Source organism: Chenopodium quinoa, unplaced genomic scaffold (assembly GCF_001683475.1).
Source record: "Chenopodium quinoa cultivar QQ74 unplaced genomic scaffold, ASM168347v1, whole genome shotgun sequence".
NCBI lineage: Eukaryota > Viridiplantae > Streptophyta > Magnoliopsida > Caryophyllales > Amaranthaceae > Chenopodium > Chenopodium quinoa.
In genome coordinates this window covers 4216031-4230580 of record NW_018743292.1, presented here as the reverse complement: position 1 = coordinate 4230580, position 14550 = coordinate 4216031, and the positions used below count along the sequence as shown (strand labels likewise).

The 14550-nt window shown below is 35.4% G+C and overlaps 1 protein-coding gene across 2 annotated transcripts; it reads right to left on the bottom strand.

Moving 5' to 3' along the window:
- Positions 1 to 347: 347 nt before the first annotated feature.
- On the bottom strand, positions 348 to 13519 carry LOC110736507. 2 transcript variants are annotated; one of them, XM_021916730.1, is made up of 9 exons: positions 13327 to 13519; positions 11594 to 11787; positions 7032 to 7062; positions 6806 to 6941; positions 6514 to 6604; positions 5652 to 5713; positions 3595 to 3701; positions 1869 to 2968; positions 824 to 960 (listed from the first exon to the last, which is right to left on the bottom strand). In XM_021916730.1, the coding sequence occupies exons 1-8, from the start codon at positions 13456 to 13458 to the stop codon at positions 1874 to 1876; spliced, it is 1848 nt and encodes a 615-aa protein (XP_021772422.1). In that variant the 5' UTR covers positions 13459 to 13519; the 3' UTR covers positions 824 to 960; positions 1869 to 1873. The 2 variants fall into 2 exon arrangements, with proteins under 2 accessions (XP_021772423.1, XP_021772422.1); XM_021916731.1 differs by lacking the exon at positions 1869 to 2968 and having other exon boundaries at positions 348 to 960; positions 13327 to 13516.
- Positions 13520 to 14550: the final 1031 nt, after the last annotated feature.

Genomic DNA, 14550 nt, shown 5'->3' with positions numbered 1-14550 from the left:
TTTAAAGGGCTTAAGCTCATGACGCTAATCAAAAAATGCAGTTTACCATATACTTCGTACAATGTTAATATGTTATTGTCCATGTAGAATGGAATTGTAATTGTTATAGCTTTCGTGTATCTGTTTACATGCAAAATGATAAATTATATTTTAAAGTTGAAAAAAAAAAAAGAATACTTAGTAAAAAATTTAAAGTGTAGAAGAAAGATGGTAATTGACTTGTATAAATAAGATAAGCACCTATTTTTTAAAAAAGATAAAGTTAATTGTGTAGCATAATTTAAATATTTAACCTATTTGAATCAGTAATTGTATGCAAGTGAAAACATACATAAAGCAGAATGGTGTACTGCAGTCAAATTAGATCAATAGCATATAATCATATAGAAAAGCTTTAACTCCCAAGCTTAAAGTGTTTGATAAGCAGGCGTTTTCTAGGAACATACAAACTACTGTGTATATGTTCCTAACAATTCAATTCAAGCTGTGTACGTTCCTCGCAAACTCTGCAAAAGATTTAGATGAAGTCTTGTAAGGAGATGTTTGATAAGAACACAAACTACTGTCTATATTCCTACTAAACGGTCCCAAAAGAAAAAGCTACATAGTTACAATAAATCCATTTCATACAAGGTGTAGCAAACTAAACTTAATACTGGCTGAAGGCACTGCAGATTTCATGTTGGTACTAGCACAGCAGATAGTCTTATTTATGGTAAGCAAAAGGCACCAAATGATAATGAGCTATGATACTCAGTTACAACCCTGCACATTTAAAACTTTCTTTGCTCTGTCTGAATCTTCCAAAGGAGTGCTGACAGCAGGATTTGCAGTAGCTTCAGTGTCCTTAGTAGCAGGAGAGAAGTGGTCTGTTGGTGCAGAAATAGGTGGTTCTTTGTCTGAAGAAGTACCTCCGTAAGTAAACAGAGCCGTACGCAGCTTCTTTCTAGCTTGGGTTTGCTGCATCAGTTAATGAAGTATTTTAAATAACCAGTTTTAAACATCACTTAAGGAAGGATCCAAGCAACATGGAGCTTATTACAATAGTTAACACAACAAATACATCTACCAGCACATGATTAAACAATTAGCAGATGTACCAAACTACCCCCACAAAAAAAAAAAAAAAAAAAATATAGAAAACCAAACCTCACCCCCCCATCCCTTCATATAACAACCATCGTTCCTTTCCAAAAGCATTAATATCTTGAAAAGTAATACAATTACAAGTACACCAGAGTGTAATCCGAAGCGTTATTAACAAACTAGGCAATATCACTGATTTTACTGCTACATTTACCACAATAAATATTTTTGTTAGGGCACCGAAACAAAAGCTACACAAACCCACCCAAACAAACTCACCCTCCCAAACAAACGACAAAAGCAACACAAACCCACCCAAAAAAAAATTAGAGCACACACATATATAGTCCTCTAACCCAAAGAATGCAATATCGACACCACAATTGAAAAAAGCAACACAACACCATAGATCAGTCCTTAACCATTGTGTAAACCTACCTGAACAGAAGTTATCTCCACATATCACAAGGAAAGGAAAAGGGCAGAAAAAACTAAATGCAATCCAAAAGGGGCTTTTAAAAAATGAAACGTCCAAATAAAATACACCCTCAAAACATGTAAGTGATGTAACCACTCAACTACCACCACAACAGCCTACAAGAAAATAGAATTCCCTATATCCTAGCTATTTGGCCAAATAAATTAGCTAATTAACATCGTCCAAACAGAAATAACAATTAACATAGGCAATACAAACCTAATCAGCAAAACACAACTAATTACACAACTAATATACAATCAAACACAAGCATTACATCAATTTTACCAACGTAACTAATTACCAGAACTAGAGTAATGTGTTTTGATGTAATTGTTGCAATTTGGTTGCAAATCCTTCAATTTCATCTGCATCCCCACAAGCCTCTAAAAGCCGCGGTACATTGCCAAAACCTGCCACGGCGGCTTTTTGAACGTCCTTATATTTCTGAAAGAACTTCTTCATCTTCTGGGATATGTCGCGAATGCGTGTGATGTAATCTTGAATTTTTTTGTCCAAGCTCATACATTCATCATTATGAAAAACCAACCTAGATTCTGTGATTTGATCAATCACATTTTGACCCTTTCGAAAATATTCTTGAGAGGCACTCAAACCTGTACCAACTATCTCAAATTCAGCTAGCATTGAGTCAATTTGATTTTTGGTTTGTAATACGCTTGGGGGATGAACAGGTGGCAGAGAACATCCGTAAACAATATCTTCAATTAAATCAGCTTCCATCCATGAGATGCCAAGTTCACACATGCTTTTTCCAGAATCCCCCTCGGAATTTTGATATGATACGTATAAAATTCCATCAATTTCGCATAAATCAACCAAAACAACAGCATGATAAGCTCTTTTCTCTACCTCCATACCTTCCTTATCATCAAATCTCCTCTCAGTCACATTACTACCACCTCGAACATACACATCATCTCCATCAACATTATAAGTAGTGTATACAGGCACAACTCCTATAACTGGAAAAAATTTTAGCAACTGCTTCAAGTGAAAGCTTGCGTCTATTTTTCGACATGACATACCCTTAGTGAATTGGATAACATGGGTACCATGATTCCATAATGGTACACCTCTGGTTTGTGCCTCAACTAGCAGCTCAATAGGTTTCCACCAAGTTTTGCGATCAGGATACTCTTTTTTCAAATCATTCTCCCATTTTTTGTGGTCAAATATACATTCATCTTCAGTCAATGACAATCCCTTGCTTGCATTAGCATACAACAACCTCAAATTATAATCGAGTTGCTTTACAACTGCTGCAAATGCACACATATTGGGACCTTGTTTGATAGGAGGCTGTAAAATCTTCACCCCATTGTATACTTTCCACTGAAACTGATGATTTGATAGTTTCTCAAAATGCTTGTGATGTTTTGGCTGCATTTATAACATTAGAGGGCTCATTTTATTCTGCTTTTTCAATATTTCTGCTTGAAAAGTTTAAAAGATGAACATAGTTTAATCTAAGGTCAGAAATTCAGAATCAGTACCTAGATTTTTCAAAGGAGGAAGTGTTGGAAGAAAAAAAAAGGGTGGTTACAGAATAGAAAAACTTCATCTATTGGCAGCAGAATCAGGAGTTTCCTCACAAATGAGAAAAGAGAGTGGACTGTTAGAACAAAACCAGACCGAGAGAAGAACTGCAATAAAAGATATCTACTTTGAAGAAAAGGGCAAAAGTTCAGAAGAAGTATCAGGAGAATTTCAAGTATGGGCTGAGAGACGATGGCAAATATCTGGGAGAAAAGGAGAAATTAGTGGTTAAGATGAAAGATACACCATCTACTCCTGTATCCCGAAGCCTGGCTGGCCCTCAGCAGCCTTCAAGCCGGGAAAGATATACCTAGCTTGGAATAGAGCAAAGCAAGACAAGTCCCCTATCATTCTTATGCTTAAGCAGATTTCTCTGTATCATTTTTTCTTGTTTAAGTGTAATGTGATAAATCTTTTCAGCTAAAATTTTACTAAGCTGATGCAAAATAAACGCAAAAAATTTAATTTACCTCTTCAATATTTGAAACAGAAACTCCCTTCTCTTCCAAATTAAGGAGACAAGGAGGTAATATTGAAAAAGAGTCGGCATACAGACATAGCTTCCCCTTAGATTTTCCTATGATCAACAAGAAAAGAGATCTAATCATGCAACAGATGAAGAGAAATTAACCAAAACACTGAATTAAAGTATCACTGAACCTCAAAAGAAAACAAACACCATTTCTAAGCAAAAGTATCTTTATCTAAATCATATGGATAAATCTATCCGTGTTTATCAGCCACCATTTCATACAACTTCCCACCATTTCATACAACCTCCCCCCCCCCCCCCTCCTCAACAAAAGAAAAAAAGGATGGAGGAGGATTTTTCACCCTATATTCCCAAGGTTTAATGAAACAAATAACTCTATCAGTGTTTTTTAGCACCAATTAATACAACCCCCCCCCCCCCCCCCCACACACACACACACAAACAAAAGAAAAAAAATAAAGATGGAGGAGGATTTTTCACCCTATATCCCCAAGGTTTAATGAAACACACCGTGTTCTCAAGAAAAAAACACAACATACCACAGACGTTTTCAAAAATCACCATGTAATCCCAAACCTAACAAGCGAAATTTCCGTCAAGCCTCCATCCCTGATACGTTAAACTCGCTTTCCCTCCCTCTTCCAAATTAAATTTATTTCCCCCCCACTCTCTCCTCCTCCCCTGACAGGGAAACCCACCCCAATCACCTCCACCCTGCCACCGACCACAAAGAGGCTAGCCCATTCACCCAGCCACCACCAAATAACTCACTCCCACCAGCCACTTTAGCCTCACCACTCACCACCACTATGTAAATTTGATATGCATTCATCAAAAGTCACAACTTCAGAAACTGAGTGGAGGTAAAATAATTTGAGGTTTAGATTAACAAAAAGTAGAAAACAATGTGAGAAAACTTGGGCTTCAATTATCCAGTCTCTGCATTCATAATTTGTTGCCTAAAGAGAAAAAACAACTTTTTGGACTCGCTTGTGTTATGGTCACCAACCTTAGTTGAAATTCAGACAACAATACATGTGGCCACCAACAGCCACATCACACCCATCCCATCCGAAGCATGAGACAACAGAAGCAATGGATATCACTTGCAAGGTGTTCAATAATTCAGACACAAAATCTCATAGCAATTATCTGGTTAAAATTTAGACTGGTTTTTTCTGTTGATGTCCATGATTTTTTAAGGATGAAATGGAAAAACAGGCAACAAATAACCCAGGGGAGGAGATTAAGACTGCAATAGTGCAAGAAACTGTAATTGGAGATGAAGTGTATGGAAAAGTTTCATGTCTGTCTTTATACTTCTACATTAAAGACCATGAACTTAAGCTTTAAGCAACTTTTAACCCCACCCAAGGTCCCTCCTCCCCTCTTATCGTCTCCCATCCATAGCTATTTTCCCTAAGAAATCTTGTCTCCTCTCCCAATTGAAACAGAAATTGCACCAAGTCTTTACCCAATCAAAGGGAGGCAGTCAGGGTTGCTAGCTGCATTGGGTGGTTTTAGCATCTAAGGAGCCGATAATGTGGACGGAAATGTGATGCTTTTTTGGGTGGTTATTGGGGGTTGAATTGCATAGGAAAAAACAAGAGAGAGAGTGAGGATCAGTGACAAATTTTTTGCAGGCAGCCATGGAAAGAGAGAACAAAGGAGTTTTCGTGCTTGTGAGGGGAGGGAGGAAGTGGAGAATAAAGACTGTGGGAAGGAGGAAAGAGATTGGGTTGGATTAAAGAGGGGAGAGAGTGGGAAGGGTATCGAGTAATGGGAAAAGTGAGTGGGATGTCAGTGTTAAGGGTACACTGTGAATTTTAAGTCATTGGGGTACATGGAGAACTTCATTAAACCTTGAGGTGGAAATCCCAACAGAGAGAAGTAAAGGTTTACAGCCTAAAACATTACATGCAAATTGAAAGTGTAAGATCCCAGCAAAACAATATACGATCTTGAATAAGTCCAACAGTTAATCTAAGTAAATATCTAGAGATTGCAAATCAGCAGATTTTATACAACACGAACCTGGTGATCCCGTTACCCTAACATCATGACCAAGTTCCACAAGACCAACATTCTGGCAATACCTGCACATATAGATTAGTTACTAGTACACAATTGTTTGAGTAAAGAGAGAGAATGAAGGAGATTCAAGCTTAAATAGACACCATAGGATAGCATAGAATTCCACATATAATTCCAGCAAGGACACTATCCAAACGCACAAAAGGTAATAGAAGAAATAAAAATAGCCTCCAAAGAAAAAAGCAGTTAGAAAACTAACAAAGAGACAACACACAAAAAAATAAAGCCCTTTAGGGACAATTATAGTTGTTAACTCACTAATCACACAACTGACAGCTTGCAATCCTTATATATCATTATTGCCACCACATATTAGCCTCATACATCCCGACTTGTATAGAATATACATTTCAACACCTTGAAAAATTACACTATATCAACCAGTATTATTATGCAAAACCAATGAGACGGTCTGAGACTTGTGAAAATTGCATGAATAACAAAGTCTACAATATGGCAGTATAGCAAATTTAAACAACACAGTAAGAACAGGTTTCATATCCCAATGATGGATAACATTTGATGCCAATACTCCATGATGAACCAAACTACACAATAAAATAAAACACAGACGATATTAGTTATACAGACCCAAAGAATCACGCCTATATCGATTGAAAATCTCCTCGACACAAATAGGGGGGGGGGGTCAAACGACAAAATTGCTTTCATATCATGTGTATATTCAATATCATCATGAGTCCATTAATAAAACCTGAAAGCTGAAAATTTACATTAAAATAAGATAGTGATATTAAAATAAAAAACACACAGAAGAGTAAGGACATCAAGATTATATCACCTTTTCATGGCTACAAGTGGCACTTCGAGGCCCTCTTTATGCATTAAAAAATGACTTTCATCTGAATAATCCTCCTTGTTTGTGATCCTCCCTTAATGTACACAGAGAAGGCATCATTAGTACACACACATTCAAGTGCCTTAACACACACACATTCAAGTGCCTTGAGACACACACACACACACACACACACACAAAAAAAAAAAAAAAAAAAAAAAAAAAAAAAAAAAAATATCAATAACTAGATTAACCTCCGAAATAATATAAACAAAACAATCCTATCAAAACCTACCAGTTAAAGACACTTTTTGGCTCCCAAATTCCCCGTCTTCCAACAAGGCATATTTTTGTTTGTAATCAGTGATTTTCATCAGACACCCCCTTGCCTTCTCTTCTTCTAAAACTTTCTCACTACCATCAGAGTTACGCTGCCATGCCAGGAAAACAGATATTAGATTATAAGCCTAGCCAACTCAAGACCAATTTAAGAGAATAAAAGCAGTGAAGCAATCACATACCTTGCAAGGGAGACTCATTTGCTTTTTAGCCCTGTGATTGTACACGTGAGTACATTAGGTTAAAAGTAAACCACGAAAAATAAATTGTGCAATCATAACAAGCTCTAATGCACACAGCCATAATCAAAGATGCTATTAAGATAAAAGATGTATCATCATTCAATAGACATCAATGAAATAAGTCTCAAATTGGATAACATGGTATTTTCTTTTCTCCGGGTGTGGGGAAAGGTTGGTAGCAAACGGCCAAAAATAACACTAAAGCCTTGCTTAGTTACCTTAATAGTCTCCTAACATGTTACCTTTATAATTAGCTGATCTTGCTTGACAACTAAGGTGAACTCTAGTCCTTGAGAATAGTGATTAGTTTATGAGACCACTCAATGGAACTTCAGTGATTTGCAAATATAATCTAATCAAATCTAGCTACATACTTGTACATATAAAGCCGAATAAATTCTCCCCAGAATAGTCCCTTGTCATCTATTTTTGAATGCCAAGGGTCCCTTTACTCTTAAGGAAAATTACACACAACCAATAAATCATACCATATACATAGATGTTGTAGTCATGCAACTAATATCTTAGTATGATAATTTGGATATTTGAATGGCCAAAATAAACCAAATATGGTTACTCTAAAATCTTTAACAAGACCAAATTTGACATTAGTGGCCAAGTATGACCAAAATGACCACTTGGGAATTCAACTAGTATTAAGAAACGATGAAAACAATTAATGTATGGACACAAATACACACAAGAAACCACCCGCTAGTAATAACATCCAAACTCCTTTCAAAAGAAATCACCCTTGAACCTAGCTTATCTTCATAATGGCTCACTTGCCTCAATTTCCATCAAAAGGATATTAATGCCTCTGTAAATTCACTTCTAATTCCACCACAACCCAAATTTTCAGCTAGTTACACAAATGCCCTCCCACAGTCCCACTAAGTCTCATAACTGCCTAACAAGCCAGATGAAATTTAAAAAATATAAAATAAAAGATACAGAACTAACCAAAACTAAATGATGAGGCTTTACAGCCTAAGTTATTGAACAAACAATGAGCAATATCAACAAACCACGGACTTCATAGCGATGCTCGCCATCTTGGACACCAAGCCCAAGACACATTCACCATCATCCATACTCTTAGCTCTATCTCCTTGCTTAAACTCTTTCACCTTAACTTAATACCTTTAACTTTTTTGAAAAATTGGTCAATGCCCAACACTTTAACTACATATGTCTCATATTTCCATAATAATAACAGTCCTCATATTATCCGTTCTTAGTCTAGCATTGAACCTTTCACTTTCCCCATCCATACCAGCCAAAGTTCTTTTTTCTTTTCCTTCCAACACTTATTGTCAAAATACCAACCCATCCACAAGCAAATATTTTTTTCATCCAGCATTGTTTCTCAACTTTAGCTAGAGAGAGATCAGCAACATCAGTGCTTCATCTTCTTATTAATAGAAAACATTCCGCTACAAGATCAGCCCGTTAACATTAGAGTCCCTTCAGTGCACCTATAATTCACACAAATATTTTGAAAAATACAATATATTCTCTCAAAGTTCCCCACATCCAGGAACAGGATACTTAACTCAAAGGTCAAAACTAGCCTTATTACCCTTACCACCAAGACATTCATGCCCTCCCAATTTCTATGACAATAATCTCAAAAACCACAAATATATGCCAAACCCAGAACAGGGATGTGTGGACTTCACCAGAAAAGGGTCAAACAACCTCGTATCAAACAATGCACAACCCAGTGACTTACCCATTGCAAAAGATGAACAACTAAATCTTCATCTCCAAATCACTAATACCCCTGGTTAGAAAATAACCACATTATAAGCAACACCACATTCATAATCTAAACCCTAGACTTTCTAATACTAGACCACTAAAAATGGAAAACTAATTTTGCAACAAAAAAAAAAAATTCAAGAAAACAGTTATTACAGGAAAAGAATTGAAACAAGTTGTAAATTAATTAATTGAAGTTATATAATTCAGATTGAAGAACAAATTGACATTCAAAGTTAAACAATCGATTAAGATTAAAGATTATCGTGGTGATTCAACAATAACGAAAAAGCAGAGCAAAATTCCAGAAAACAATTGAATCAAGTTAAACAAATTGAAGAACTAACAAAGAAATTGATTAAGAATTTACCGAGGAGAGAGAAATTGAGATGGAATTGAGGAATTAGGGTTTAGAATTACAGAGCAATGTTAGCTTCAGTTGAGAAATTCTGCCGTAAAATGTTTGAAAATTTAATGTGGAGTTTTGGGCTGAGCTGAGGTTACTCTCCTCTTTGGCTTCTCTATGATGACCTTTTTTTCTTTTTTTGGAGAAAAATTGAAAGTACAGAAATGCCCATATCAAATGTGGCTTCACCAATATGCAAATCATCTAATTATATACTTGTGAACATAACGACAATTAAATTCTCCCTAGATACTTGGCATTTCTTTTGAATGTCAAGTGCCCCTTTATTTTTACGAAAACTACTTACATGTAATTTACAGGATACAAAAGTATATAAGCTTAATATAATATGAAAGTCTTTGAATAGGCAAAACAAACCATATATGGGTAATCCAGTGTCTTCAACAAGACCAAATTGGTCCAAATACGGATTTAAAAACCAAGTATGATCAGAAAGACCTCTACAGTAATACTTGTGTTTTTTTATCAATATGAAATTGGTGAAGTAGTACACTAGAGTGCCCCTATTTGGTTGATACAAGTATGATAAAAATAAATAAATAAATAAATAAATAAATAATAATAATAATAATAAAATAAAAAATAAAAAATAAAAGACTACATGGGTGCTTGATTTTAAAAATGGACTCAAAATTAAATGAGCAAAACAGTAGTATCTACTAGTATTGAGAATCAATGAAAGCAACTAATGCATGGATGCATAAAAATAAGTAAGAAACCAACAACTAGCAATAGCATCTTAAACTTCTGGCAAGTGAAGATACCCTAAACTCGATCTATACAATGGCTAACTTTGCCCACAATTTTCTACCGAAAGGATATTAACGTCATGTAGCTTCACAAGCTTCTAATTCTACCACAATCAAAATTCTTGGCTAGTAACCTGATGTCCCGCCCACTTAATCTCATAGTTACCTAGCCAAAAGACCCCAAAAATTATGCTGAATTTACCAATGATATTATAATCACGAAAACTAACTGAATCTCATGCCAGGTTACTATATGAACTACACCATAAGGCCAATAACAAGATGCTTCAACAAATCAGCAGTGTGCCCAAATCCTATAGCATAGATCTATCTAGCATCAAGATATGATGTACAAACTTTTAAAAAATAACTAAACTGTCGAGAGGGGTAGGCGTCTGATGAATTGGTATAAGTCATCAGATAAGGGAGATGCAGCAGTTAGATGAATAACTTGTTCTGCACTTATTGTGCATGACTTAAAGACATGATTCTACATTCTCTCATCTCTCTGGATGCAACCAAAAAACAAGTAAGCACTTCTCAGCTTCTTTGAAAGAGAAAAAGAAAATAAAAGGCCAGATTAATATATATCTATACACCCATGTGGTTGACCAGGATGATATTTAAAACATCAGTATGTCTTCAAGATTTCAGAAAAGACACAAACGAAGCTATTTCTTGCATAGTTTGACAATATGACAGAAAAGGAAAAGAAGTTCCTGATGCCTGTATGTCAATTTTTTTTTATTCTCTGGATGTAAAAAAGAGGAAGAGGGATCAGCTACACATATTCCACATAAGAAACTTGTTCATATTAACATACCAAGTGGTAAAGAGTAATGATTATTATATTTTGCTCTTTGAAATGGCCAAAAATTAAAATCACCCAAACCAATCACACAGGTACAGGAATACAGCCCCTTCAACTCAATAAAATCTCTATAAACAAACTCCTTCAACCCTCGACAGCATCACACTGCACTAATTACTATGACATTTGTTCCATTTCTTCGAACAAAATCTCTCATTGTCACTTACCTACAAAAAACAAACAAGTGAAGCAAGAGTTGTGTTTGGACCCTTTGACACAGCCTTTTGATACTAGTCAAGAATTTGGTGAACGTGTCACGATCTGAGCTTCTTTACCTAAACAGGAAAACAGTAAACCTTTTTTAAATCCAACCCTTCCTCTACCAATCATCTTGCCTATTTCCCAATAAACCACAGGAAATCATCCCTGTTAGCAAACCAGAAGGTGCAGCCAAAAACAAGCTAAGGGAATTTCCTAAAGAAAAGACCAGAGTTAATGACCCCTGTAAAAAAGGCTTTGAAATTCACCACATAGTGATGTTATTACTGATGTACCCTCATTCATTGCCAATGTTACATGTGTAAATTGAAACCCAAAACAAGCATGTAGTTCTGTAAACCAGAAAATTCTATCTGTACTCATACCTCTATGCAGCAAAAAAGTTAGCATGGAGCACGTAACATGAAAAAAAGAAATGAAATAAATGACTTATTTGCAGAGAAGCCAATATCAAGTTAGAATTCCAACTTACAAGAGCAATTTGGGATCGATATTCAGCCGATTTACGTTGGTTAATCTGAGTCCTAGAATACTTGTGACTATGAACACTACTAACTGTGACAAGTATTCACAGTCACAAGTAATCTTGGACACAATCTGTGAGCAATGTTCCCCCATTCTTCCTCCTCTGATCAGCAATGGCCAGTTCATGTCAAACCCAGCAACCTAACAAACAGAGATATGACATGAAAATACTGAAAAAGCAAATAACTTCCACAGTATGATAAGGAGATGCTGAGGCTATAGGAAACTAATCATGAGTAGCTTTCACAGAAAGTGGGGTGAGCACATTGGGAATGATTTTTGCTACTAATTCTATTTGAGTAATATACATACTCCTGAATAATTTGGCCTACCAAATTAACCCATGAAAATTTCCATAAAATTTTGAATAGTTAACAATCATGAAATTCTGGATTTTCTTAGCAACACATTTCCAAATGTTTGGCTAAATGGAATTATTAAACAGATTAACAAGAATTAAATCCTCTTATTGTTAAAACCAAAAAATATTGGTTAAAAAACAACTAATGCATCAAAACAGAAGAAGAAAAAAAGTTATTTTAAAGAAGAAAGAAGCTCCTTGCTAGTTGCTAGTAAGAAAAGAAAGTGAACAGCATCCAAAACTGAGGTAGAGTTCTCCGAATGCTTGGGCATGACTCTGTTTCGATGTACTACGATAGTGGAAACTTCCTGTACAACACTTGCACTTAAGGAACCATTCAAGAAGCAAAGGTCAATGTAAGAGTTATCTTCATGCAGTATGACAGTATTCATTTACAAGGTAGAAAAATAGATTGATCCTTGGAATCTCATGTATTTATAAGGTAACTTAGAATCCTAGATTTCTGAATGTGTTTCAATCAGCAACATTACAGTATTGGATGTTTCACTCAAGTCAGAAATCGTATGCACTAGGAAAGAAGCATAAGTTACTAGCCGAAGACAAAATTTAAGGACATAGTATAATGGCAGAAAGGTGATACGCATCGTTGAGCTAACAACTTGATAGAACTTGTCAATAACAAGAAAACCAGAATCTATTGACTCCAAATGATCCTTCCTTAGCCGATGTCTTAGGCAATTGGGAATAACAGTAGCGATATCCTCAGGAGTCACCTAATCTCTACCCTTAAGAGAAGCCAAAGCCTTTGCTGCTTTATTTGTTACAATGACACCTCTCAAACCCTCAACATTCTATTCAGCACAGACTTTTAAGATTATTACACGGAGATCATAATCAATTTGAACAGCAGAAAGGTTATTCCTTGCAGATGTTATCTGGTCTGTTAGATTATCTTGTAAGACTCTTTAGGATTCTTATCGAAGCGGGCCCTCTCCTCAACAAACTTTATCCCAAAACAGTGAGTAATTGACGGGATTTCCTGAACCGATCAAGATAAACCGAGCAGGATGTGAGATGGAAATTCCCTCTCTTTCCACAGTGTTCCACCCTGGATCCAACCGAACATAGTTTTTCTTAAGATTATCTTGTTAGCTTATCTTGGTCATCCAAAAGATTAACCTCGTCAACACATAGTATTCCTCTATTAGCCTCCAAGCATCCTCAATATTTATCTTAAAATTAAATTATATGATAAATTGAATCAATGAAACAAAAGTATTCACCAATCAATCAAGTTTAACATAAATGAAGAAATAAAATTAAAAAAATAAAAAAAAAGAGGAAATTGTTTTACAAACCAGACTTTGCAGATATGGAGCTCTCCATCCAAGAAGATGGATCTGTACAAATTTCCTGGCATCACTCTGTATGTGTGTGTTTCTTTTTTTTTTTTTTTTCCTTGAGCTCTCCATATTTTCTGAGCAGAACATGAACGAGGCTGACTCCTGAGCGGAGTTGTCCACTTCAGATTTACATTGACTTTAACTAGTTACGGTAAACACTAAACACTAAACATCACCTACCAAAACTAGCTACTACTGTACCATCTTTATTTTGACTTATTTCATCTTTTATTGGGACAATTAACTAAAGTAAGCTTAATTACAAAACAATCTTTTAAGCTACACTCGTGTCAAAATATTTACGCGGTCTCGAACAGCGTTTTACATGTTGACTTCGTAATTTCTGATTTTTATAATTTAAAGAAAAATTACACTAAAAACGCTAATTGATTTAAGAAATAAAATTAAACACATTCTACTGTTGCAATTTAGCTTCTTATGAGTCGTTGAAAATTGTTGGATATTGATTCAAAGTTAGTTCCTATAGTTTAGGAACATTACTAATAAAAAAAAAAAGTCAACATTTAAAACGCTGCCTAAGTCAGTTTGGTAAATAGTTTGGCCACGAGTCTAGCTTAAAAATTTGTTTTGTAATTAAGCTTACTTTGGTTAATTTATCCCTTTTATCGCGGTAAGAAGATAGTACAACTAGGCGCAAATCTGTTATTTATTTGGGATACATATAGAAGGGCTAATTGGTAAATTCACATAACTTTTGTAATTTTTTATCGTTACATAATACTATTATAGGTAAAAGTGGCATAATATTTTATGATAATTTATTTACAGTGGTTAATATTCGTACCACTAGAAGAACATTTTTCACTACTCTTTTGTCTTATTCATGCTATTTACTTGCCATGTAAATAACAACTATACACCAATACTTAACCGTGAGAAGATATCTCAGACTCAAAATTGAAAATCTTACAGTCAAGATTCAAAAATTACAAGCCATTAGGTGATAGAGATGTCGGGTGGGTCAAGTAGGAGACCCATCCCAGGTCTCGGTTTGACGAGTGGTGGGGCGGGATGGGAATAATATAAAAACTATACTCGTCATAGGTGATGGGGCAGGTTAGATTTTAGTTGTACTCGCTCGCGTTATAATCCCACATCATACTAAACACTAAACATCACCTACCAAAACTAGCTACTATTGTACCATCTTCATTTTGA